This window comes from Myxine glutinosa, chromosome 9, assembly GCF_964187855.1.
Source record: "Myxine glutinosa chromosome 9, kmMyxGlut1.1, whole genome shotgun sequence".
Taxonomy (NCBI): Eukaryota; Metazoa; Chordata; class Myxini; order Myxiniformes; family Myxinidae; genus Myxine; species Myxine glutinosa.
In genome coordinates this window covers 96,167,475-96,194,065 of record NC_136269.1, presented here as the reverse complement: position 1 = coordinate 96,194,065, position 26,591 = coordinate 96,167,475, and the positions used below count along the sequence as shown (strand labels likewise).

The 26,591-nt window shown below is 44.5% G+C and overlaps 1 protein-coding gene across 2 annotated transcripts in view; it reads left to right on the top strand.

Annotated features, from left to right (window-relative positions):
• The window catches only part of LOC137435215 (uncharacterized), a 146,057-nt gene that overhangs the window by 95,437 nt on the left and 24,029 nt on the right, over positions 1–26,591 (top strand). For both annotated transcript variants that reach the window (XM_068128796.2, XM_068128795.2), the window contains 7 exons: positions 496–613; positions 2,461–2,503; positions 19,573–19,709; positions 19,898–20,056; positions 20,185–20,443; positions 20,562–20,704; positions 25,577–25,684. In XM_068128796.2, coding sequence (XP_067984897.2) covers positions 496–613; positions 2,461–2,503; positions 19,573–19,709; positions 19,898–20,056; positions 20,185–20,443; positions 20,562–20,704; positions 25,577–25,684 — 967 coding nt within the window. The remainder of the gene's footprint in view (positions 1–495; positions 614–2,460; positions 2,504–19,572; positions 19,710–19,897; positions 20,057–20,184; positions 20,444–20,561; positions 20,705–25,576; positions 25,685–26,591) is intronic.

Here is a 26,591-nt window from a genome sequence, read left to right as displayed (position 1 = left end):
ATTCAACTTGTGAATCAGTGTGTCTTTACACAAAATCAGCTCTGTATCAGTTGCTTTCTGGCATGGATGGCAAGGACCTCTGTTGTGAATTATTTCTGGAAACGTGGCATGGAAGAATCTCTGGCCTGAAGTGGTGAATGACCTCTGAGTTTCTCTGAATTTATCAGGTTTGACAGGATGTCTGACAAATTGTTTAATTGTGATGATCAACACAAGTTTGATTTCAAACCCCTCCCCCCACTCCCCTGGTTTGCTGCCTTGTAATTCTGTAGTTTGACAGAATAATTTTCAACCAATGTATTTCATACCCTATTTCATTGTCAAAGTATCATATCGAGTGCCGCACACCCCAAACCCTCCTCGAAAAAGCATCTTCAAATTGATTGATCAGGCATCCATGTGGTATTGTTTATAGCTAAACCTTTGCAGCCCTTGACAAACTGCATTACAGACTTGAGCCATATTCATCACCCACCCGCTCTTCATTTTTCCCAGCGAGGACAAGGGAGAAGTAGTTGTAGACATGGAGCGGCGAGCAGAGCGAGAGGATAGTGAGGGTGGAGAGACGCTGGAAGAGCCGATACCTGGAGCCGATGAGGAAAAGAAGAATGAGGTGGGGCGGCTGTGTCGTGTGCGTTTACTGCAGTGGCCTTTTTGTGTTTGAAGATAGGTCAAACTAATGTGAGCGAGTGCTGATAATTGCTGTAGATCCTCATTTTTTTTTTGGTCTTCCTACACAAGATGTATAACGCTGTCATGGAGTCTATCCTTTCACACTTTTTAGGTTTCTGTGAAAACTTTAAACCAAAAATTAAAGGAGCTTTGCAAAAAAAAGAAAAACTTTATTTTGGTTGTTAAATATTTTGCTCTGTAAATGTTGAAAGCATTTAATTTTTTTTTTCTTCTCTGCTGAACAGTCAGGAGTTTCCCGTATGAAATAATGAGCATCTCATTTTACAAAATTGGTTGCGTTCAAGGACATCTGATTGACTTTTCATAATCCATATTTGACGCTGGCTCCTGTGCTGTTTATGCTTTTGATGTGTCAGCCCGACCTAAATACCACCACCATCGTCGATGCAGCCCCAGGTGTCCAGGACCGGGGCAGGGTGTGCACTAGACACCTGCTGGGGGGGTCCTTCATTGCTGTTTGCTGATTGGCTGAAATCTTCATTGGCTCCAGGAAGGTGCTGCATCAACCTTCTCGAGATGTCCACATGTAAAAACAACTTGCTGCTTGTCCAAAAGGCTACCACAGAACCCGACTGAGAAAGCACCCCCTACCCAACCATTCTCCTGGAAGATGCCAAATTATGTTGGCAATGATGACCATATACTTGTGAGGTTCTCTGGCTCTGAAGTTGTTGCGCCCAATGGGACTTGCTGCAAATAAAAGGCCCGTGTGGCACCTTTGCTACATTTGGCCACAATGCAACCTTTCTTGTGAAGACTGCGTGTGGACAAAGCAAAACATGACAAAAAGTGAAGCAGATGACCAAACCTTGGTTCTTGTTGGTTACCTTTGTCTGACCTGTTCAAGCTGAAAAACCAGGACTCACCTTCATCATAACCAAGAAGAGGGAGGCTCTGAAGTTTTGTGGGTTATGCTGTAAAACCTGGGATAAGATGACCCAAACTCCAAGGACTTTGGTCCCGCTAATGCACGAGCTTTCATTCAATAGTGCAGCTTTTGTTCCGCTGCATATGCAGATCTTTATGGTTCAAGACTGATGAGCGGAAATTGAGGCGAAACAATTTTCCCATAGTATGAAGAGACGAGCAGTGGGGGTGCTTCTGAAGACGAGTGGAAGATGTTTATTTTGTTTTTTTTTCGATCACCTTCTGTGGTTACGTCAAAGCCGGACAGCAAGCAAGCCCAAGTCAATGAAGAATCGCCTACCTGCCGTGCTTCAAAAGGACATTTGTTTTCTCAGAATTGCTGCTGTGTTCATCCATCTCAGTCCAGCCCCGAACCGAAGGCCCTTCGGTTCAGACTCTGCTAGTGTCCTAGAGTGAGCGTCCCCGAGCGTGTGCTGTGCCAGTCCCGCGCTTCCCAACGACGTGTTGTGTGCGGGTACTTGGAAAGTTTGATATTTCGTTTTGATTGTGTCTGTACAGGCAGTTGAAGAATTGTTGACATTTTCGATTTTATGATTCCTTTTTGTATGCTGTTTTCCATTTCAATTAACATAATTATTGATATGCTTTCTTTTTTTTTAAACCTGTAAATGCGAAGTGTATGCTTTTTAATTGGCTGCACATTTTGAATTGTATACATTTTCTAATCGACAGCGTTCATTCTTTAAAATGTCAAAACCCAAGGACTTGAATGTGTTAAGGCTGTAATAATGCTGATAGTTTGCTTGCGACAGTTCGATTATTTGAATTATATATATTAATATTTTGGATGTTGTTGTTTGATGCCGGTGTTTATTGTGTGGAAAATCCCTGTGTTTGCAGAATACACCACCTAAGACTTTCAAGAGGAAGTTGGCGATTGTCTGTAAGCATTCGTTTAATCATACTGAGATACTGCACACAATTTGGTGTCTGTATTTTTGACCATGATACCTTTGGTCATTACCTGTTCAATCTCAAACAAATTTGACAGGTTGACTAAGGGTGTTGCCACCTTGGGCAAAATCAGTTGACATAGCTAGCTAGTCATGGTGTTTTTGCAAGGCAGCTTCTAATACTAAAAGTAATAACAACACAAATAATAGCATACTATTAATGTTATTACAAAGCAATATTGATACTAATGATATCCCCCATCCAATGATATCCCCATTGGGACATGGAATGTAGGGACAATGACAGGGATATCAGGAGAAGTGGTGGAAGTATTGGTCAGAAGAAGAGTGGACATATGTTGTGTGCAGGAGATGAGATGGAAGGGAAGTGGTGCGAGAATGGTGAAGGGTAGGCAGGGACAGAAATACAAGTTGGTGTGGCAAGGGTGCCTGGAGGGCGTGAATGGTGTTGGTGTCCTGTTTTCTGAGGAGTTTGTAGACAGTGTGGTGAGTGTAACGACAGTGAGTGAAAGGTTGATGATGGTGAAAATCATGATTGGAAAGCTCTTGGTGAACGTCATCTCGGGATATGCTCCGCAGGTTGGTCGGAGCGATGAAGAGAAGGACAAGTTCTGGTGTGCGATAGAGAAGCTGATGGAAAACGTGAAAGATGAGGAAGTTGTTGTGGTAGGAGGAGACATAAATGGACATGTGGGAAGGAGTATGGACGGTTTTGAGGGAGTTCATGGGGGTTGTGGATATGGTGTGAGAAATGGAGAAGGTGAAAGGATTTTGGAGTTTGCTGATGTAGCTGGTTTATTGACTTGTAATACTCAGTTCCAGAAAGAGGATAATAAGCTTGTTACATACACGTCAGGTGGGTCGCCGACAACCGTTGACTACCTGATGGTGCGTAGGCGAGATAGGGGGCACCTCCGGGACACAAAGGTGATCCCGGGGGAGGAGGCTGTTTCACAGCACCACTTGGTTGTCTACGACATAAGGGTGAAAGGTGCAAGGAGAGCTCGGCGGGTGAAGTACCAACCGAGAATGAAGGCGTGGAGGTTGAAACAGGTGACAGTGAGGGAGGCATTAAAAGAGAGGCTGAGTATGGTAGAGGATGATGTGGTTGAGCTTGAAAGTGGTTGGATGTCAATGAAAGTAGTTGGATGTCTGTTGGGAGCCGTTGGTGAGGTATATGGATGGACACAAGGACCACCGAGGCCCTTGGAAACATGGTGGTGCGATGATGAAGTTGGAAAGAGGATTGACGAGAAGAGGAAGAAGTTCAAGGAGTGGCAGAAGGCAAAGGGTACGGGGGCAGAAGAGGCAGGGCATGAAAGTTATAAGGCAGACAAGAAGGATGCAAAGAAAGAGGTAGGAAAGGCGCAGGAGGCATGCAGGAAAATGTTCGGAGAAGGCTTGGATTCGGAAGAGGGTCAGAGAGCGGTATTCAGGATTGCAAAGCAGATAGCGAAAGAGAGGTGCAATGTGATGGGGGTGAGTTGCTTGAAGGATGAAGTGGTACCAATCGTTGTGGACCCACATGGAATTAAAGGAAGATGGAAGAGATATATGGAAATGCTGTTGCATGCAGAGAATGAATGGGATGGCAACACAGAGAGTAACCCAGTCTTCGGACCAGCAGAGAAGATAACTGAGAAGGAAGTTGAGGAAGCGATAAAAGCAATGAAGAGTAGAAAAGCAGGAGGGCCGACGGGAGTTGTGGGAGATATGTTGAAGGCAGCAGGAAGTTGGGGTGTGAAGAGAATGACAGATCTGTAATCTGGTGGTGAAAGAAGGCCGCATTCCAGTGGATTGGGAACTGAGTACCCTCGTCCCTCTATACAAGGGGAAAGGTGACCCTCTGGAGTGTGGCTCGTACCGAGCGATAAAGTTATTGGAGCATGGAATGAAGATATTGGAAAGGGTGTTGGAGAGGAGGATGAGGAAGAAGGTGAAGATCGACGAAATGCAGTTTGGATTTATGCCAGGAAGAGGAACGACAGACGCGCTTTTTATTGTAAGGCAGTTGCGGGAGCAGTACATGGAGAAGAGGAAGAAGTTGTTTCTTGGGTTTGTTGATCTGGAGAAAGCATTTGATAGGGTTCCACGTGAAGTGACATGGGCATTGAGGAAGTTAGGAGTGGAGGAATGGTTGAACAGAGCAGTGATGGCAATGTACGAGAGAGCGCGCACAGCTGTAAGGACGAAGGAGGGGAACAGTGGTGTGTTTGAGGTGAAGGTGGGAGTGCATCAGGGGTCGGTACTAAGTCCACTACTATTTGTAGCTGTGACGGAGGTGCCGTGGGAGTTGTTGAGGGTTTAGGAAAGGAGGGTTTACCGTGGGAGTTGTTGTATGCAGATGATCTGGTGTTGATTGCAGAAAGTATGGATGGACTGAAGGAGAAGATGAACAAGTGGAAGGAATGTATGGAGACAAAAGGTCTGAAGGTGAATATCAGAAAGACGAAGGTGATGGCAGGTGGTAAAGCATGTGGTGAGGTGGAAAGAACTGGGAAGTGGCCATGTGCTGTGTGCAGGAAGGATGTCAGAGTGAACTCCATTCAATGTACAATGTGTGCAGAGTGGGTTCATCAAAAATGTGGTGATCTGAGAGGGTCATTAACCAGTGTGGCAGCTACATTCAAGTGTAAGGTATGCACAGAGGGAGCTGCTGATGGAGGAAATGTTGAGTTGAATCTTGGAGACGACGTGAAGGTGGAAGGTGTGAAAACATTTTGTTACCTAGGAGACATGCTGAATGAAGAAGGTGGATCAGACTCAGCAATGGTTGCTGGAGTGAGATGTGCATGGAAGAAGTTTCGGGAACTGAGTGGTGTGCTGCCGAGGAGGGGAGTGTCGTTGAAACTGAAGGGAAAAGTGTATGCTGCATGTGTGAGAAGTGTTATGATTTATGGGAGCGAGACATGGGTAATGAACGTAGAGCAGCAACGAAGGGTGGAAATGCGAATGGTTCGGTGGATGTGTGGAGTATCGTTGAGAGAGAGGAAGACAAACGATGAATTGAGAAAGATGATGGGAATGGAGCCTGTGATGGATGCTGTGAAGAGAAACAGGTTGAGATAGTTTGGTCATGTGTTGAGGAAGGATGAAAGTGACTGGTTGAGAAGAGTGATGGAAATGAATGTAGAAGGAAGTGGAGGACGGGGAAGACCGAGAAAGACTTGGCTAAAGATTGTGGAAGAAGAAATGCGGGCAAGGGGGTTAACAAGGGGAGATGCAGAAAATGGTGAAGATTGTCATGGGGACTGCAAGGCTAACCCCCTCTCACAGGGAAAATGGCCTTAAAATGCCTGTTGATATCCCCCATCCACAAGGGGTTTTTCCTCTTTCGACAAACACTGTGTTAACGTGTATAAATAGCTTGTTGTGGTATTTTGTTGGGCAACCTTACTGGAAGTAATTTTTATATAAACCACAAACACGTATGGTTTCCTTTGTAAACAGTCGCCACTGCTGTTTAAAAAAAAACTAAACCGAAAGGGTGGAAATATGACATTCTTGACGCATGAACCTAGATCTACTGTAATCTATATACTCCAAAAAGGATAACATGGCCCTTCCTGCTGCTCCCATTGGGATTGGGTGTACTGGTTATTTAATAGTTTCATCTTCATTTCATATGCACTCGGTGGATCTTGTAAATAATTTTCACGTGTTTGTATGTTACTCTTTTATGGCCGAACCGTAGCACATAGGGGCCTCAATTTCTGGTTGTCGGTACTTTCGCATCTTGATAAAAGTTTTTAAGCTACCACACGTTAGCTTTGAAGGCTATTTTGAGGCCACCAAAGACCGCTATAAAGTGTACATTGAGATCTGGGGTCAGGCAGTGCTGCCACTGTCAACAGGCAAAGGTAACCACAAGAGGCCAATAACTCCATAGCTTTTCAATTTCCAACACCGGTGTGGCGTTTGTAATTCACAAATGTGTTGTCGGAAATGATTATGGATAAAAATGTAGTGCAAAAGGAAAGTATCTGGGGGACTCCTACCCTCTTTATAACGTGACAATCACCCGATCAGATTTGCATGTAGATAGCTTATGGTGCAATGATTCATTGTCATCTTCAACTAAAGTTTGCCTCACCAGTCTAAGGCTAACAAAAGTACAGGAGATGTAAATGTGCCTTGTATGCGATGGTAGTCATATCCAATGATGGCTGCAATACTGCATGGCAAGAGTGCATCAATCGGTTTTGGATTGTGTACGAATAGCTTGTTCAATCGAATCAAGAGTACTTGATGATTGGAAAAATAAAATTATGCCAAGATCGTGATTCATCAGAGCTGAATGCTTATTTGCAAAGGGTACAGGGAACTGACGCTTAATAATACCATTTTAGTATGAAGGTTGCAACACAGTATTACTGCGGATCTCCGTGATTGTTATTTATCATATATGATAATCAAGTACATGTCTTGCATACGGCTTTGCTGTGCAAGTAAAGTTCTGAATATATCACCTTGAAGGTGTCTCAGTGGATATGTCTGCTTTAAAATGACTGTTTAGATGAGGTAACCAAACCTGGAACTTGGAATAACTGTCGTCACAAACGGTGGTGGGGTCAAATGTGGTGGGGTCAAAATGTCAAATGGCAAAAAATACAATTACGGGCACATTTTAAAATATGTATTTAATGAAATTTTGTATATGCCATCAACATTGGTTGTGGGGGGATGGAAGGGGAATGAGGATTACTTTTTTGAAAAGACATAAGAAAAGTGAGATGTCGGAGAAGCACATGATATGTGACGTTTCGGGCCAAAGACTCGCGCATGTGAGCCCAGCTGAAGCGTAGACAAATGTAATCTGAAAATCGACACAAATGGTTCCATCTTCGTATGGATAAGAAGATGAGAATGGATTTGCAATGCAATTAACTACACTGGGACAACAACAGATCTGATCCGGTATTCTTTGAAGAAGTTTTCATGTAGCTGGGGCGACCATGTTTACTCGACGAAAATGCTGGCACCAGAAATCGACCCCAATCTCAAACACGAGTTCAGGATAATCTCTTTGGATGTATCTTCGGCATTCAATAGTCTGGTATCCTCTGCTTGCATGCAATGTCACATTCATAATTGGATTTTTGGCTTCTTCCTCTTTCCCACATAGCTATCAATTGAATCCTTTCCCCTCCAAAGCAATTTTTGGGCCCAGTCTTGTTCGTCATCTACACTGACGAAGTCTCTGGGGCTCTGGAATATAATCTGTTCCTTTTTTTCTGATGTCTACATTGTGTCGTTCAATATCCCCATCCCACTGATAGGAAGACAGCAGCTGTGTCTCACTCTGCTGATCAGGAATTGACTACACGCTGGTTTTCCAGTCGAGCTTTATTTTCAATCATCAAATCTTGTCTTCTGGAAGGATCGTCAAACAAACCCATCTATTTCCTTGGTCGGCGACTGAAATAAGTGGTCTCTTGAATTTTCCAACCTCACCGTCGATCACAAACGTCGTGGGCTGACCATATGGCATAGCTGACCTCCAATGCCAGCCACAAATTGGGCATCCTCCATAATTTGGTAATCTCTTGAAATATTGGAACTACTCAGTCGACAAGGCCTTTGTTCATAGTTCAATGGAGTACTGCTCTCCCTGATTGGATGACACCCCAGCATCAAGTCTGCCTCTCGTGGCTTCTGTGGAATCACTCTCAACCTTATTTGTTATATGCCACGAGGCTTCTCGGTTCTGTCAGCTGTCACAAGAAGGGGGTTATTGTCCCCCGTCGCACCGCGGAGCGAAAGGGGGACTATGGTTTTCCCCTCCGTCCATGTGTCCGTCCGTCCGTGCGTGCGTAAGTGAAGGACCACATTTGAATTTGGTGTGTGGGTACAACCCACGTCAAAATCTAAGATGGCCGCCGCCATGTATGTCTGATGCCATGTATGTCTGAACCTTGTGAGCGGAATATCTTGAAAAATAAGCGAAATACCAACTTCTAATCTGGTGTGTGGGTGTATCTAGGCATAAGGAAGAGCCGTATGGAAAATTGGGTCGCCACGTCAAAATCCAAGATGGCCGCCGCCATGTTTGTCTGATGCCATGTATGTCTGAACCTTATGAGCGGAATATCTTGAAAAATAAGCGAAGTACCAACTTCTAATCTGGTGTGTGGGTGTATCTAGGCATAAGGAAGAACGCTATTGAAAAGTGGGTCGCCACGTCAAAATCTAAGATGGCCGCCACCATATATATGTCAACCTTGTGAGCGAAATATCTTTCTTTTCTTTTTTCTTTTTTTTTTGTATACTGAATCGAGGCTCGTGAAAGAGCTGACAACCGCGAGGGAAAGACAGTACAGGGGGACCACGAGGGAAAGACAGTACAGGGGGACCACGAGGGAAAGACAGTACGGGGGACCACGAGGGAAAGACAGCACAGGGGGACCACGAGGGAAAGACAGCACAGGGTGACCACGAGGGAAAGACAGCACAGGGGGACCACGAGGGAAAGACAGTACAGGGGGACCACGAGGGAAAGACAGCACAGGGGGACCACGAGGGAAAGACAGCACAGGGTGACCACGAGGGAAAGACAGCACGGGGGACCACGAGGGAAAGACAGTACAGGGGGACCACGAGGGAAAGACAGTACAGGGGGACCACGAGGGAAAGACAGCACAGGGGGACCACGAGGGAAAGACAGGTTCAGGAAAGACTTTCAAAATAAACGAACTACTAACTTCTAATCTGGTGTGTGGGTGTATCTACGCATACGGAAGAACGCTATTGAAAATTGGGTCGCCACGTCAAAATCCAAAATGGCCGCTGCCATATGTATGTCTGAACCTTGTGAGCGAAATATCTTGAAAAATAAGCGAAGTACCAACTTCTAATCTGGTGTGTTGGTGTATCTAGGCATAAGGAAGAACCCTATTGAAAATTGGGTCGCCACGTCAAAATCCAAGATGGCGGCCGCCATGTATGTCTGAACCTTGTGAGCAGAATATCTTGAAAAATAAGCGAAGTACCAACTTCTAATCTGGTGTGTGGGTGTATCTACGCATAAGGAAGAACGCTATTGAAAATTGGGTCGCCACGTCAAAATCCAAGATGGCCACCACCATGTATGTCTGAACCTTGTGAGCGAAATATCATATCATAGCATGTTTTCTGCGTCTTCCACTTTGTCAACTCACATCACTTCCCCGATGGGGGACCTAGGCGTAACACTTGTACATACTAGCAACGGTACCCGCCCTATGGGCGTGGCTTCATTGAATGAATGTAATGAATAATGCCATGCGTCGCGTTGGCAGCAGCGGCAATATAAAAATGTTTGCCAAGAACTTCAAAGAGAAAAAAGGAACTTTTATCAGCAATGTCGTCTATCCTGAAGTTCGAAGCTGAAGAAGAGGTACAAATTCATTCAATTGTTTTCCCCTAAAGAAAAGCGTCCAGTTGATATCACGATTTTGAAACACGATGGAATAATATTGTCGCGCGACCGCCTTTGATTAATATCAGGCGGTCACGGATGCCGATCGCGAAGGCTTTAGCCCCTGAGGCGAAAACCCAATGGCGGATTCCAAAACCAAAAGCTACACCAAGCGCGTGGGATGGAGGGGAGCGGCAAGAGCCCTGCAGCCTTACCTATCAAATCAATCACCCGGAAACTACGTTCAAGTATGTACAGAAAATAATAGAAGGGTTTATTAAAGGAAAAAGGCATGGACAGGAAAAAGCACGCGCCGGTAACAAATATCCTAATCGGGACGTCCCCACACAACAGATTTCGGATACGAGACGAGGGAGATGAATTGATAAAGAAACACATTCGTTGTGTAAAATGTAATCGCGGATGCGGCCTTATCTCGTCTTTGTTGTCCTGTTCTTGACTGCCGTCCAACACGGCTCCGTTCGGCCCCGATGTACCCACGAGGCCTCGCTCCAAGCTCCACAAGACCCGATCGCACACCACGAGGTCCCTCGCTCCAAGTGCCACGCTTCCAACGCAGGCCAGCGGCTCCCCACGAGGTCAATCTCCACACGAAGCACAAAAAGACAGGAATGGAGAGAACGGAGGTGCGACTGCATGCTACCAGCCAAGCAAAAGGACGTCCAAGCGACACAAAGGAACGTGTCAGAAGCAGCGAACTCCACTCGGGCTAGGCAAGACAAAGAAGACCGAGCGCCGCTAGAGACTGCCAGAGCCAGGAATCTAACTTGGCCAACTCACTCACTCTCGTCCTTCCAACTCGCTTCTCAAAACCCAACTGCTCAAACGAACTCTCCTGCACTCGAACCAAAGTGCGTCTCACGTCTGTCTCTCCAAGCAACTCAACTCAACTCGAACCAAGTCCTGCCGCGTCTCAACCCAACTGCAATCTGCACGCAGGGTTCCGCGTGCTCTTTTTATATCCTTGGGCCGTGACGTCAGCCTCGGCGCGGCACCCAACCAGAGACTCGTACTTCCCGCCCTTTGTTGACCCGCTTCGCGCCTTCTGCGTCCATTCGCGCCAAACGATCACAGCCCTCCTGGGCGTGGTACTCAAGGTGGATAGGCCTGTCGGAGGTGTAAATGGCGGCGGCCATTCGGCGGTGTCCTGGCCTGGTTTCTTCCGAAGTCATGTCAGGGGGGAAGGGCGTTATTTAGTGTTGCGCTAAGGATCCGTCGGAATGTCTATGTTGGTCTGCAGTGCCAAAAGGGACAAAGGTTTGGCTAACCAGGTGAGGACACACATGGGCGCTACTCCTTAATCCCTACACTACTTATCACTCGAACCTCCTGGTAGATTCACAAGTATACATCTTAACCCGACAAACGCCTACACATGAACTTATTACATGTAGTTTTCCTTACCGTGACACCTCGAAGCATGTTACTTACTCAGATCTATCTGCTCTACATATCACTACCCGCCAGACATAACAATATTTACAGATATGAACAGTGATTTTTTTTTTTTTTTTTTTTTTTTTTTTTTTTTTGTATACAAGATCGAGGCTCGTGAAAGAGCGAACATTAATCACACAGAAAGACAAACAGACACATAAAACAAATAACATCGGGAGCGGTAGACAAGATGGGGAGAGAGGGGGAAGGACACAAAACAACATTTGAGAGCAGGGACCGAGAGACATGGAGACATCGAGAGATCTGTGGGAGGGAGAGGGCTTTGGGGGGGAGGCATGTGAAGGGGGGGAGGCATGTGAAGGGGGGGAGGCATGTGAAGGGGGGGGGGGGGTGGGAGAGGTATAAACATATGGACACTGCCAGGATTTCCAGGAAATAAGTTGGAATTTCAAACAAGGTGGATCTGGGGTGAATTAGTGGGGGTAGAAAAGCTCAAGGTTATGGATGGGGGAAGATAAGAGATGGTGGTGAACAGCTGTTTTAAAGACCTGGAGGGAGGAGAGGGATTGAAGGGAGTGTGGGAGTTTGTTCCACAGGCGGGAGAAAAGAGGAATGAAAGAGTGAAGGTGAGCAGAGAGCCGAGATTTCGGCAGTTTAACCATCAGAGGGTTGCTGGCAGATCTTGTGCGACCTGTAGGAATATTTGGGGGACAGAGCACAGAGAGAGCTGGGGGAGCAAGGCCGGAGAGGAGTCGGTAGAAGACAGAAAGACCACCTACCTGCCTGCGGTGAGTGAGTGAAAGGCCCTCAGAGATAGCTTCATCGCGGGAGATTCCAATGATTTTGAAAGCTTTGGATTCAACAGCGTGAAGCCGAGCCAGGTGTGAGGCAGGAGCACCAGCCCATAGGGGAGAACAGTATTCCATTGAGCTGCGGATGAAAGCCTTGTATGTGGTGAGGAGCTCAGGTGTGCCGAGGAAGGACTTCGCACGACGGAGGATGCCCAGTCGGCGACTGGCTTTGGAGGCCAGCTTGGAAATGTGGTTTTTCCCAAGAAAGATCATGGCAGATAGTGAGACCCAAAAGCTTGAGTGACAGAACAGTGATGTGGCTTTTATTGAAATTCTAAAAATACTGTTTATATTTTGACGATTTGCGTGTGATATGATTAAACGGATGTTTATATAAATCGTTTAAATAATCATTTGCGCCTTGCAATTGAAGCCCCGCCCTTAGGGCGGGTACCGTTGCCAGTAATATATAATGGCGATACAATAGATTTTACCGCTTTGCTTTGAAGAACGGGAATGAAGGGGGAGGAGCGTGTTAATATGACTGTTTGAAGGCTTTGGGTGGTGAGGGGGCCTGAAGCCAGATTTTAATCTTACAGCCGCCATGTTGGTGCTCGCCGTCACTGCAATGCGAAAGACGCCTCAGAGCTGTCACATTCACAATCGCTATGTAGTATATGTGTATGTAAAACCGATACGTGTGTCCTTCATTGTAAAAACTACCAAGTCAACAGTTAAAAGGATTTTGAGCCGATAAGTGTTACGGCCTTGGCAAGATCGATGGAGACAGTGATCTGTTAGCTTATACACCGCCCAAATAGCTATGTGGAATTCTCTCATGTAGAAATTAAACCCATGTTGTTTGAACTTTGGCCAAGGTCATTATTTACTCTTAATGATGTTTATATACGAATCAAAAAGAAGATACAGTGAAACCTTGACTTACGAGTTTAATTCGTTCTGTGACCGAGCTCGTAACTCAATTTGCTCGTTTCTCAAATTAAATTTCCCCATTAAAATGCATTGAAATGCTATTAATCCGTTCCAGCCCCCAAAAAACCACACCAATTTTTTTTGTTACGTGTTTTTAAATAAGAAAAATGTACTTTATAAATAACAAATAATGTATAAACAAGCACGACCTCGTATATACTGTACATAATAAGCGGCGTTACGCGCGCTGCTTGTAAACAAGGAGGAAGCGGACAACGCGGTAATTTGTAAGAGTCTTTATTCAAGAGCTCACTGTAACACTGGCGCGCTCCAGGCTGCGCGCCCGGTGTATATCCTGAGGCCACGCCTACCCCTCGGCGTGACCGCCGCCCACTCGGTGCGCGGAATGATGTCACCACGCCAGTGAGCTTCCGTGTCCGCCACAATGTAAAGAAATAAACTGGTTTTATTAAGTGTATTTACCTTGAAGATCAGACGAAGATGCTGGCGGAGGTGGAGGAGATGACTTTTGCCTTTTTCGCCACACTTTCCTCGCTTTCACTTGCAGGGCGTTTCAATAAAAACCTGTCCAACGAGGTTTGTTTCTTCCTCCCTTTCAAAATGTTTCGATCGTACTGCTACGATCGTACTGCCTCGCCAAGTCGACAACACGCACACCTCGCTCATGTTTTTCGACGATTGCGTGTTTTATATCCAAGCACATCATCCTCTTCTTCTTCTCAGTACTGCCCTTGGCACTCAATTTCTTAGGACCCATGGTTAAAACTAAGAAATTTTCCAAAATAACCAACATGCGAAAACAAAGCAGCAGCGATATACGGCAGAGATGCTTGCACGGCAAGATAACCACGTGACCAGAACCCACTTGGTGGCGGGTGGCGTAAGCTCGTAACTCAGATCTCGGCTCGCATCTCAAAGCAATAAACCGCCCGAGCGACGGCTCGTATCTCGGAAAACTCGTAAGTTGGTGCACTCGTAAGTCAAGGTTTCACTGTAATTGGTTTTGGGTCGTCCTTTCCGAATATCTCGTGGGATTGTGAGTTGGAGAGATGACCGTGATGGCGGGGAGGGGTTTGGCATTCTCTCAAGCAGGGATTCCACCCATGTCCTTATAAAAGGTCTTTGTCCGAGGTCACCGAGTCCGATTGGTGCAGCGATCGGTGCAGCCGTTTGTGCGGTACCCGGGAAAATAACGTTATGCGGGAGTCCAAACCTGAAAATGCTGGAGGCCAAAGCTGAAATTGGAAAGACAATATACCCTATTTTTACTCCAGGAGATCCCAGGATTACCCACCCAAAATATCGTTGCGATCGGTTCAGCCGTTTTTGAGGTACCTTGGAACGGACGGATGGACGGACATTTGGTGAATTGTAGTAAGATTGGTTGGCACACAATTTGAAAATGTAATTATGTTTGAAATAATGTTAACATTCATAGTACACTACTTAAAGTGAGATTGTATAGATATTCGATGTACAAAGATGAAGATATTGCTATAAGGGCTGTTTCTGTGGTAACCTTTTCATGCCTCTGCCGCCGAAGGTGGCCCTTGCGATGTTTTGCTCTTCTCAGGTTCTTTAGGAGTCCATAAGGCATTGTTATGTCCAAAAGACAATATGCACAGATCATGCCGTGGTTGCAAGTACTGTATTCATTTGGCCTCTTGTCCGTAGAGATATAAATGGTCTCATACTTTCTGCAGACTCATTGTAATTGCCATATAAAGATGAATCCAGCTTCGTTAACAAGGAAATGCCTTCATTGGTTAACATGCCTGTCCACACGGAAACATCAAAACCAATAATTGAGATGCAGCTTTAAACTTTAAGACAAATATTGCACATCAACAATAATTACATTTTACTCCTTGACCCTGCCGTAACCTTAAGTTCTGCGACCCATTGCCGCAACTTACCTTCCTAATATAAGGCATTATGTTTTTTGGTTGTCTGTCCGTCCGTACAGGCTAAACCACATGTCCGATTGAGACTAAACTTTCAGGGAAGGAGTGACACCCATGCAGAATGTTTTTTTTAATCATAATTGTGATATCACAGGTCACGTGGTATGGCAGCTACCTTGGAATAAACGCAAATAACAAAAAAATTATTTATTGGAAACCACTGAATGGAAAAATTTGAAACTTGGCACATTGTCAAGTCCTCCCAATGAGGAACAAAAGCATGATAATAATGACATCATAGCTGAAGTGGTATACTAGCCCAAAATGTTGAAATCGAATTCCTTATCCTAAAAATCTGAAATCGCATGCACATGATCTGTGACCCATTTGTATTGAAATATTGAATTTATTACATCATAGATCACATGGTTTGGCAGTCATATTGATTGGATTTAACCTAAAACCTTTAAAAAAAAAACATCTTCTCCCAAACCACCAAATCGATTGTCAAAACTGTACATGTGTGATTGACTAAGCATGTTGATTAAAAGATGATCACGAAAACATCATTGGTCACATGGTGTGGCAACCATATTGTATTTAAGGAAACTATGAAATAATTGTATCTCTGAAACCGCTTACCGTATTGATGCGAAATTTTACAAATATCATTTAACACCATTGTTGCATATCGTTTGAAAATGATGACATCGTAGGTCATGTGGTTTGACAGCCATCTTGGATGGAAAAACTAACCTTATCCGATCAACATGAAACTTGACAAACGTGATCCCCTACCCATACATGTGCAGAGTGTACATTTTTAAGGTCATATGTCACGTGGTGTGGCAGCCATATTAGCTTGAAAGCTGATATTTTAAAAAAAATCCCTTCTGAAACCGCTTCACTGATCGATGTGAAACCCGTCATGGCTGGTAAAAATGTGATACTTGAAAACAGTTGAAGGGATTTAAATCAAACTTGTTTATTTTTAGGACTGTGAACGAGGGCATCTACCCGTTGTGGGACTATGCGGACTGCGGAGGCATATTGGCGACAATCGTATTGCTATAGTTCTACACGGGTTTAGGCCCATGGAGGGGCTGAACAACAAAAGGCAGCAGGTTTACAAACTATACCAAAGGGCATGGGAGGTGTGAGGTACAAAAGGATGAAGGGAAGATTAGAACAAAAAGGAGTAACCATGGCCTTTAGAGGAACAGAATGGAAAATAATCCATGTGTGGAAGAGATCATGGATGTGTTTGGGTGAGCTCTACAGTTAGTGCGGTGCAGCTCATTTGAAAGATTGAAGTGATGAAAATGAGAGCAGATGCAGGGAAGGGAGACTCTTGTACAATGTGGTGAATAAGGGGACATATGAATGTAGGTTGGCGACCAATCTGGACTTTGAGAGGATGAGTAGATGGTTGTTTCTAAAGGAATGCGTGTGACCTGGGTTGGCTTGGGAAGGACAGGAGGAGCAAAGCCAGATGTAAATTTGTATAAAATAGCTCATCAACCTGTTGGTGAACTGACAGTTATTTCCCCATGGTTTCTGAGAAGATTAAAAAAATAAATTACTGAAATTTGAGGCGAAACCCCCTCTTTCAGCCTCTGATAGGGGGCGGATCTGGATGTGGAGCACTACGCCATAAGATCTTGCTGTGCTGATGCATCATACAAAGTTTGGTCCATATTGGCCGGGTAGTTGAGATGTTGTCAAGAATATAAAGGATATGGGGAAGGAGCCCGTAGCCCCTTTCCAAGGAAGATACGGCCATGGGGAGCACAACTTAAGGTTAGGCCATGGTCTTGATGCCACATGACTAGTTTCTGAGAAGATTTTTGAACGATGAAATACCCAAATTAAGGGCAACACCCCACTTTTATCCACTTTATACGGGCGAATCTGAATGGGGAGCACAACCCCTCAAGACTTTACTTTCCTGATGCATTGTACCAAATTTGCTCTGCATGTGGCTGGGTAGTTGTGGGAAAGATTGTTTAGTAAAAATTAGGGATTCGGGAAGGGGGCCCGTGGCTGCTGTCCGGGGAGGTTGTGGCAATGGGTTGCAGAACTTAAGGTTACGGGATGGTCGAGGAGGAAAATGTAATTATTGTTGATGTGCAATATTTGTAGCTTTGGAGCTGTATCTCAACCATGTGTTTTGATGTTTCCACATGGACAGGCATGTTAACCAATGAAGGCATTTCCTTGTTAACGGAGCTGGATTCATCTTTATATGGCAATTACCCTGAGTCTGCAGAAATTATGAGAACATTTATATTGTTATGTCGGTGGGGTAGCAATATGTAGAGCCAGATAGATCTGTGTAGGTAGGTATTCGTCTGTCGCAGTAAGGAATCTGACTTGTAATAAGTTCTGTGTGTTTAGGCGTTTTGTCGGTTAAGAGTATACCTGTGAACATACCAGGATGTTCAAGTGATAAGTAGAGTAGGGATTAAAGAATAACGCCCCTGTGTGTCACACCTAACCCCCGCTCCACCCGCTCTTGCAGGGAAAATGGCCTTTAAAATGCCTGTTGTTGTTGTTGTTGTTGTTGTTGTTGTGTCACACTTGATTGCCAAACCTTTGTCCCGTATGGCAATGCACACCTGTAGACATGTAGTTAGGTCCCTAGCGCAACATTAAATGATTCCCTTCCCTGACATGACTTTGGAAGACAGACAGGCAAGGGGGTGGGGGGGGGGGGCTCGGGGCGCCGCCGCATGGACCGCGGCTAGCTGCACCTACGAGCTATGATCACGCTATGTGCTATACCACACCCAGGAAAACTGTGATCGGTTGGCGCGAATGGACGCGGAAGGCACGAAGCGGGTCGACAAAAGGCGGGAAGTTACGAGGCTCTGGTTGGGTGCCGCGCCGAGGCTGACGTCACCGCCAGAGGTTATAAAAGGAGCGCACAAAACTCTGCGCGCAGATTCCTGGCCCTGGCAGTCCCGGTGCGATCTCGAGTGGAGAGAGTCCTGTCCCTGGTTGCGTTGGCTCGCAGTCTTGGCCCTGGTTGAGTTGGCTTATTGATCGTGTGTGAAGATCGACCTCGTGGTGCTTGGAGCGGTGCTTGTGTGGGAGCGAGGCTCGGTACTGTGAACAGGTCTAGCGACGTGTGCGAGGCGGGCGGAGGATTCCTCCACGCCGGAGATTAAAGACGACAAGACAGATAAGACCGAGCTCCGTGTTCCCAATTACATAACGGAAGTGTTATTTTGGTTGTTCACTCCCCCGTCTGTATTTGACGTCAGTGTGTGGGATCCCAATCTGGGAACTTTATATAATATCGTGTTTTCCTGTCCCTACGTTTCTTTTTTTTTCTTTTTTTTCTTTTTTTTATATACAGAGTCGAGGCTTGTGAAAGAGCTAACATTTATCAAACAAACAAGCAAACAAAGTATATAAAAAGGGGAGCGGTCGACAAGATGGGGAGAGAAGGGGAGGAAGCACACAAACACAACATTTGAGAGCAGGGACATCGGGAGATGTTTTTGGAGGGAGAGGGCCTGGGGGGAGGCAGGATAGGTATAAAACGCAAGGACACCAAAGACTTCCAGGAAAGAAGTCAAAAGTCACCTCAAAAAAGTGGATTTGGGGTGAAATTAGCGGGGGTAGAAAAGATCAAGGTTTTGGATTGGGGAAGATAAGAGATGGTGGTGAACAGCCGTTTTAAAGACCTGGAGGGAGGAGTGGGATTGAAGAGAGTGAGGGAGTTTGTTCCAGAGGCGGGAGAAAAGAGGAATGAAGGAGTGAAGGTGAGCAGAGAGTCTTGATTTTGGCAGTTAAACCATAAGAGGGTTGCAGGCAGATCTTGTGCGACCTGCAGGAATATTTGGGGGACAGAGCACAGAAAGAGCTGGGGGAGCAAGGCCGGAGAGGAGTCTGTAGAAGACAGAAAGACCACCAACCTGCCTGTGGTGAGTGAGTGAAAGGCCCGGAGTTAGCTTCATCGCGGGAGATTCCAATGATTCTGAAAACTTTCATTTTCAACAGCGTGAAGCCGAGCTTTGGACATAACAATGCTGTATGGAATCATAAAGAACCCGAGAAGAAGAAAACCTCGCAATTGTGGAAAGTAATTACTAACTAATTTAAGCTGAGGTCCCCAGCATGAACTGAAAAACGTTTGCAGCACGGATCAAATGGCTTTGCGATCGTCTCGCCAGAGTTTATTGGGAAATGCTCTGAAAATTGTTCGTAAATGACACCGAAAACTGATAGCATTTAATGATGTTTTGCATCATCTTTCAGACGTGTGCAATAAGAGTGTAAGAATTGGACAATTTTTCAGGCGGAGGTAAATTATTGTGTGTTCTTTAAATTTGGTGAAAAGTAAATCACCTAATTTTGCACCTCCTTTTTCTGAAGTGGCAGGACACTAATGGCGACGTGTGTGTGTGTGTGTGTGTGTGTGTGTGTGTGTGTGTGTGTGTGTGTGTGTGTGTGTGTGTGTGTGTGTGTGTGTGTGTGTGTGTGTGTGTGTGTGTGTGTGTGTGTGTGTGTGTGTGTGTGTGTGTGTGTGCGCGCGCGCGCGTGTTTCTGCATGTGTGTGTGTGTAGCATCAGCCAAAGTGTCTGGCAGTGTCATCGAGCCTGAAAATGGGCAACCTATCCGCAAGCGCCGATGGGGAGCTCGTGCGAGCAGTACTGGGAGTAATAAGAAGCCTTCATTCAACATCAGTACGGAATCGCTCAAGGTTGACCCCTTTGACGTATTTCACTTGGCCAGAATCAAGTGGCACTCATGTTATCCAACTGTTGTACATTTTTAATTGCTTGCTTTTTAAATTTTGTATTTTTTTCCTCTGCAATTATTTGAAGTGTTTATCTCAATTTTCACCTTTCAAATCACACCACTGAAGGGTGTTTCAATTCTTTCCAACAGAGCCTCATTCCAGATATAAAACCCCTTCAAGAAGCGGTGGTAGACCTCCTTGCGGATGATACCCACATTTCTGAGGATGAGAAGGAAGACAGAGATGAAGAAAAAGTGGAAGACGATGAGGGTGATAAGGAGTTGAGGATAATGCGCACAGTTACTCAGGTACGGAGGGTACGGCCTCTTCCACGTCACTTTGTTGCCAAGATCTGTGGTATTGGAGTGTACATTTAATGTGCTTCGATCGATCTTTTGTGTTGAACTTGAATGGCACTCATTCTGTCTTGCCACAGATGGTCCCCTTTGAAGGGCAAGAAAATGGAGAGAATGCAGATATGTCACAAAAACAAGAACAGAGACCTCCTCCTGTCTATGAAGAAGAGGAAAACATGAATGAAACTGACGGTGAGGAAGAGGACCAGGGAAAGGAGGAAGAGAAGAAGAATAAAACTGAGTGTGGAACAGTTATGAAAGGCAAGGATGAGGATTCAACCAGCATGGAAGTTGAATCCCCAGTGATGACCAAGTCAAATGATGATGACAAAGCCAAAGGTTGGTATTTGAGATGAGGCTTATAACTTCTCAGGTTTATTATTGTTTTGGAGAGAACACATGAAGACGCCCGATGGATAAGCTTTTGACCGGTTATTGTTTATTTTTTCTTTTGCAGCACATGGTGAAACTTTGGTGCGTCGAGCTATCAACCCACAGAAGACCGGCGTCGCAGTCGCCTTGGAAGATCCAATACGGGCGATACAACGCATCTCTCCACCCCGACATAAACCTACTTGCATACTTCATGTCTATAATCTGGTGGGTCCTGCTTTTAGACGAACCATTATTTTGACTCTACTCAATAAGTTGACAAAGTGAATTGTTGAAAAGGTTGGTGTGTGTGTGTGTGCGTGCGTGCGATTTTGAGATTATTACCCTCGCCAGAGGAGAGGGGATTGCATTTGAGTCCGATTGTTTGTTTGTCTGTCTGTCTGTCTGTCTGTTTGTCCGCACAGAATAAATGATTTTCTTTGCAACCGTTGGTCCGATTGACAGGAAAATTTCACCACAGGTGCAACTCCACCTGTATAATTTTTTTATGATAATTATGACGTCATAGGTCACGTGGTTTGGCCGCCATCTTGGAAAAACCGAAAAACTTTGCACCTCAATATCAGCAAAAGCGCTGAATAGAAAACATTGAGACATGGCTCATTGTAAAGAACTCTCGATGGGGAATAAAATATGTTAATGATGACGTCATCAATCACGTGGTTCTGCCGCCATCTTGGAAAAACCGAAAAAATTTGCACCTCAATATCTCCGAAAGCGCTGAATACAAAACATTGAGACATGGCTCTTTGTAAAGAACTCTCGATGGGGAATAAAATATGTTAATGATGACGTCATCAATGACGTGGTTCGGCCGTCATCTTGGAAAAACCGAAAAAGTTTGCACCTCCATATCTCTGAAAGTGCTGAATAGAAAAAATTGAGACATAGTGGGGCAGCTTAGCACCGAATTTCAAAGGGATGGGGACATGCCGGATACAACAACAACAACAACATGCATTTTAAAGGCCATTTTCCCTGCTAGAGCGGGGGTTAACCTTGCGGTCCCCATGACAATCTTCTCCATTTTGCCCTATTTTCTGCATCTCTCCTTGTTAACCCCCTTGCCCGCATTTCTTCTTCCACCATCTTTAGCCAAGTCTTTCTCGGTCTTCCCCGTCTTCTACTTCCTTCTACATTCATTTCCATCACTCTTCTCAACCAGTCACTTTCATCCTTCCTCAACACATGACCAAACCATCTCAACCTGTTCCTCTTCACAGCATCAATCACAGGCTCTATTCCCATCATCTTTCGCAATTCATCATTTGTCTTCCTCTCTCAACGATACTCCGCACATCCGTCGAACCATTCGCATTTCCACCCTTTCCAACCTTCGTTGCTGCTCTCAGCAACGAAGGCAACATGCCAGATAAAAGCACCAAAATTTTATCAGGCAATCTTCAGGGTCCCAGCTATGATTCTATAACCGGCGCCAAGCGATACGACCACTCTTATTTGAAATTTTTTATGATTTGTGAATTTTTTTTTTGAAAATTTTGGGAAATTTTTTTTTGGGGGTTTTTGGAAAAGAAATGTTTTTATTGCAGAAATGAGAATCTTTTCCGAACATTTTGGTGTAATTGTTTTTAAAATTGAACATCTAGAAGTATTTTAAAACAATAGTTGAAAATTAGGTGTCTCAGGTGCATTTCCTCAATTTGGAAAATTTCTTGGAAAATTCTTGGAAATTTCTTTTAAATTTTCTTTTTTTGGTTTTTGGAAAAAATGTTTTTATTGCAGAAATGAGAATCTTTTCCGAACATTTTGGTGTAATTGTTTTTAAAATCTAACATCTAGAAGTATTTTAAAACAATATTTGAAAATTAGGTGTCTCAGGTGCCTTTCCCTCAGCATCTAAGCTTCAATTCTAGAACCGGCGCCAAACGATCCGAACAGCAAGATGCATGCACAATAGACATATTTTTATTTTTATTTAATTACATGCATATTATATTAAATCTGCTATATGTTAAAATTATATCTGCTATATGTTGCTACATGTTGCATGGCAAAAGAAGAGGTGGTCAAGGGAGATTGTATAGCCTGGTCCGCCGACCATGCCTCGTTTCAAAACAGTCCTGCTCAAGAAGTAGAAACTGCCATCACTCAACTTCTGCCTCTCTTCAATGAGAAGGCAGCCACACCTGCAATGATCAAGCATGGAATGGATGTCATCCGTGAATCTACACAGTTCCTGAACCCTGGACAGATTCCAATAATAGCAATGGATGCTCCGCTGTATGCGCTTGCCAAGTTCATTCAGTGGCACTGGCCTACCACACATGGTGAAGACCAGTATGTTGTCATGTTCGGCGGACTCCACCTGGAGATGGCGGTGTCGAAGACACTTGGAGACTACCTAGATGGATCTGGATGGGCGACAGCAATAAACCAGGCAGGCATAGCCTCTGCTGGCACAGCTGAATCCTTCCTGAAGGCATCACACCTGACGAGAACCAGGCATGCCCACCAAGTCAGCGCTCTGGCACTCTCCAAGCTGCAAAATGATGCCTACCTGAAGGGAGCTGCTGGTGCAGCAACTGAAGATAGGACAGAAGAGGACTGGAAACAAAGCATGATCACGAAAAGTCCAACCTTTCAGTACTGGGACACCATCCTGAGGATTGAGCTCCTGGGACTCACCTTCAATCGCGCTCACAGAGAAAGAGACTTTCCCCTGTATGTCGAGTCTCTGAAAGCCCTGGCACCATGGTTCTTCGCACTTGACCACCATAATTATGCCAGATGGGTCCCGATCCACATCCGTGACATGGAGAGCCTCCCTCCAACAATCGAAGAGGAATTCATTGTCAGAGGCAACTGGGTTGTTCAGAAAACAGCCAGAAGGTTCTCCAGCATTCCGATCGACCAAGCCCATGAACAAAATAATGAGCTTGTGAAGGGCCCTGGAGGAGCAGTCGGCCTGACTGAAAACCCACCAGCCTTCAAGAAGTGGATGATCGCCGGACCTGAGCAGGCACGCATTCTCACTGAGTTTGAGCGGGAGTACACTGCCATCTCAGAAGATGAATGCCAGCACCACGAAGAAGGTCTGTCTGCGCAGAAGACATTTCACGAGCAAACACTGGGCCTTATTCAAGTTATCAACGAGATGAGCAACCCGTTCCTAGATGAAGGAAGCGAGCTGATTGCACTCGACACGCGGCATGTGATTGAAGAATCTGTGGCCAACACTGTGCATACCATAGAAGAAGTGGGAAAGGCTCAGTACGACAGCTACAACAAGGCTATCATCACTGAACGAAGGCAGTCCATCCATGAACCTGTGAAGAGGAACTCATTGCCTCTCTTCAGGTCACCATCCAAGGGGAAGAGGAAGCAGTCAGAGGATGTTTCCCTGTTGAAAGATGATGTGTCCCTCTTCTCTCGTCTGCACATAGTTGCTCAGAACAGGGATACAGATATGGGAACCTTCTTCCAGCATGAAAATCATCCGCACCCCCCTTCTCTATCTGAAAGAGGAAAACTGCGCCAAGGAAAGAAGTCAGACCTCATTGGTATCCTTGTGCAAGAACGACAAAACTCTGCAAGAACCATTTCCAAATTGAGGAAATGCACCCGAGACACCTAATTTTCAAATATTGTTTTAAAATACTTCTAGATGTTCGATTTTAAAAACAATTACACCAAAATGTTCGGAAAAGATTCTCATTTCTGCAATCAAAACATTTATTTTCCAAAAACCAAAAAAAAAAAAATTTCCAAGAAATTTTCCAAATTGAGGAAATGCGCCCGAGACACCTAATTTTCAAATATTGTTTTAAAATACTTCTAGATGTTCGATTTTAAAAACAATTACACCAAAATGTTCGGAAAAGATTCTCATTTCTGCAATAAAAACATTTCTTTTCCAAAAAACCCCAAAAAAAATTTTCCCCCAAAATTAAAAAAAATAAATTTCACAAATAAAAAAATATTTCAAATAAGAGTAGTCGTATCGCTTGGCGCCGGTTATAGAATCATAGCTGGGACCCTGAAGATTGCCTGATAAAATTTTGGTGCTTTTATCCGGCATGTCCCCATCCACTACCTAAGCTGCCCCACTAACATGGCTCATTGCAAAGAACTCTCCATGGGGAATAAAATACGTTAATCATGACGTCATCAGTCACGTGGTTCGGCCGCCATCTTGGAAAAACCGAAAAACTATGCACCTCCATATCTCCGAAAGTGCTGAATAGAAAAAAATTGAGACATGGCTCATTGTAAAGAACTCTCCATGGGGAATAAAATATGTTAATGATGGTGTCATCAGTCACGTGGTTCGGCCGCCATCTTGGAAAAACCAAAAAACGTTGCACCTCCATATCTCCGAAAGTGCTGAATAGAAAAAATTGAGACATGGCTCATTGTAAAGAACTCTCCATGGGGAATAAAATATGTTAATGATGACGTCATCGGTCACGTGGTTCGGACGCCATATTTGTCCTAAATGGCCGATAAAAAAGTACATTCCGGCAAGTCCTTGGTTTCCGACCGATTTTTCATCTGTTTGTTTGTTTGTCTGTTTGTTCGCACAGAATAAATATGATTTTCTCTGCAACCGTTGGTCCGATTGACAGGTAATTTTCACCATAGGTGCAACTCCACCCGTAGAAATTTATTTCATGATAATTATGATGTCATAGGTCACGTGGTTTTGCCGCCATCTTGGAAAAATCGAAAAACTTTGCACCTCTATAGCTCGGAAAGCGCTGAATAGAAAAAAATGAGACCTGGCTCATTGTAAAGAACCCTCTCTGGGGAATAAAATATGTTAATGATGATGTCATAGGTGCCTCCATTATGACGTCATAATTCGACAAGTACAAAACTTCATCCTATCAAGATGAAATTTCTTTAGCGTCATGTAGGCATAAATTAGTGGAGAAAAAATGATGACGTCATCGATCACGTGGTTCGGCCGCCATATTTGTTTTCACACAAAAGCCTTCAAAACCACTGAAAATACATCCTGGTGAGGTGAATTCTCTGTTTCTTGTTTATATTTGCTTTTTTCCAACAGCCAAAAGCCTTTGAGGCCTCAGAGTTTAATTGGTGCTCTTGTCCTCCCAGGTACGTCCATTCACTCTCTTTCAGTTGAAGGAATTGTTGAACCAAACAGGGATCCTAAATGAAGAGGTGTTCTGGATTGACAAGATCAAGTCTCATTGTTATGCCACGGTAAAAAAAAATTTTTTGTTACGTTTCGCTTGAGGTATTGTTTGTACATATGTTTTGGCTCTGCAGATTGTCATGTTGTGACTTTGCTGTGCTTGTACATGTTGTTTTGCCATTTTGAACTGCGATTTGTCGCAGGTCTTCAAGGGCTCCGCGTGGTTGTTGTTGGTGGTGTTGTGGTTCTTGTTGGACGTCTATTTTTGAAATGTGCAGCCATTTGTCGGACAGCTGTTATGTGGCCAGGACAGCATTGGGAGTCCACCCACATTTGTCGCTTCACTCCACCTACCATGGCCATGGCACCCAGACAAAATAATATGGCCAACATCTTGGTTTTATTTCGGGCCTAAGACATCAGGACTCTGCTGATTATACACTGCCCGGGTTTGTTGCCTCAGATTTCCATTGGCTTTGTTTGGGTCGAGTGTTACTCACGATGAGGGACCCTGAAAAATCTAATAGATGTCGAATAAAAATTATGAGCAAGGTTTAATAAACCCATCAGCACGCGTACGGTACATGGCTCCCTAAAAAAATAGCATTATGTAATTTTTGAACAGCGAATATTGGGGTTAAACAATCTGTGACCATGTGACAAATGAGTTCGTTCTGATATAACTGTGGCAGATATGGAAAAGAGTTGTCGAGTTAATTTTTTTAATATTGCATGAAATGTGCGTTTCCCAATCGGCCCGTTACCAGATTTTGTCGTAGGTTGTGACCACAGTGTGGTCATTATTGTTGTAATATGTTGATATGTCTCCTTATGTGATTCACTTTGTTTTGAAAATATAAATGGGCTTCGAGGGAAGAAGCTGCTTGCTAACTCTTCGGTCAATTTGACCACCAAGGCCTGTTAAACAGGAGCATATGACAATTTTCTTTTGGATATTTTGAAACGTTAGAGAAA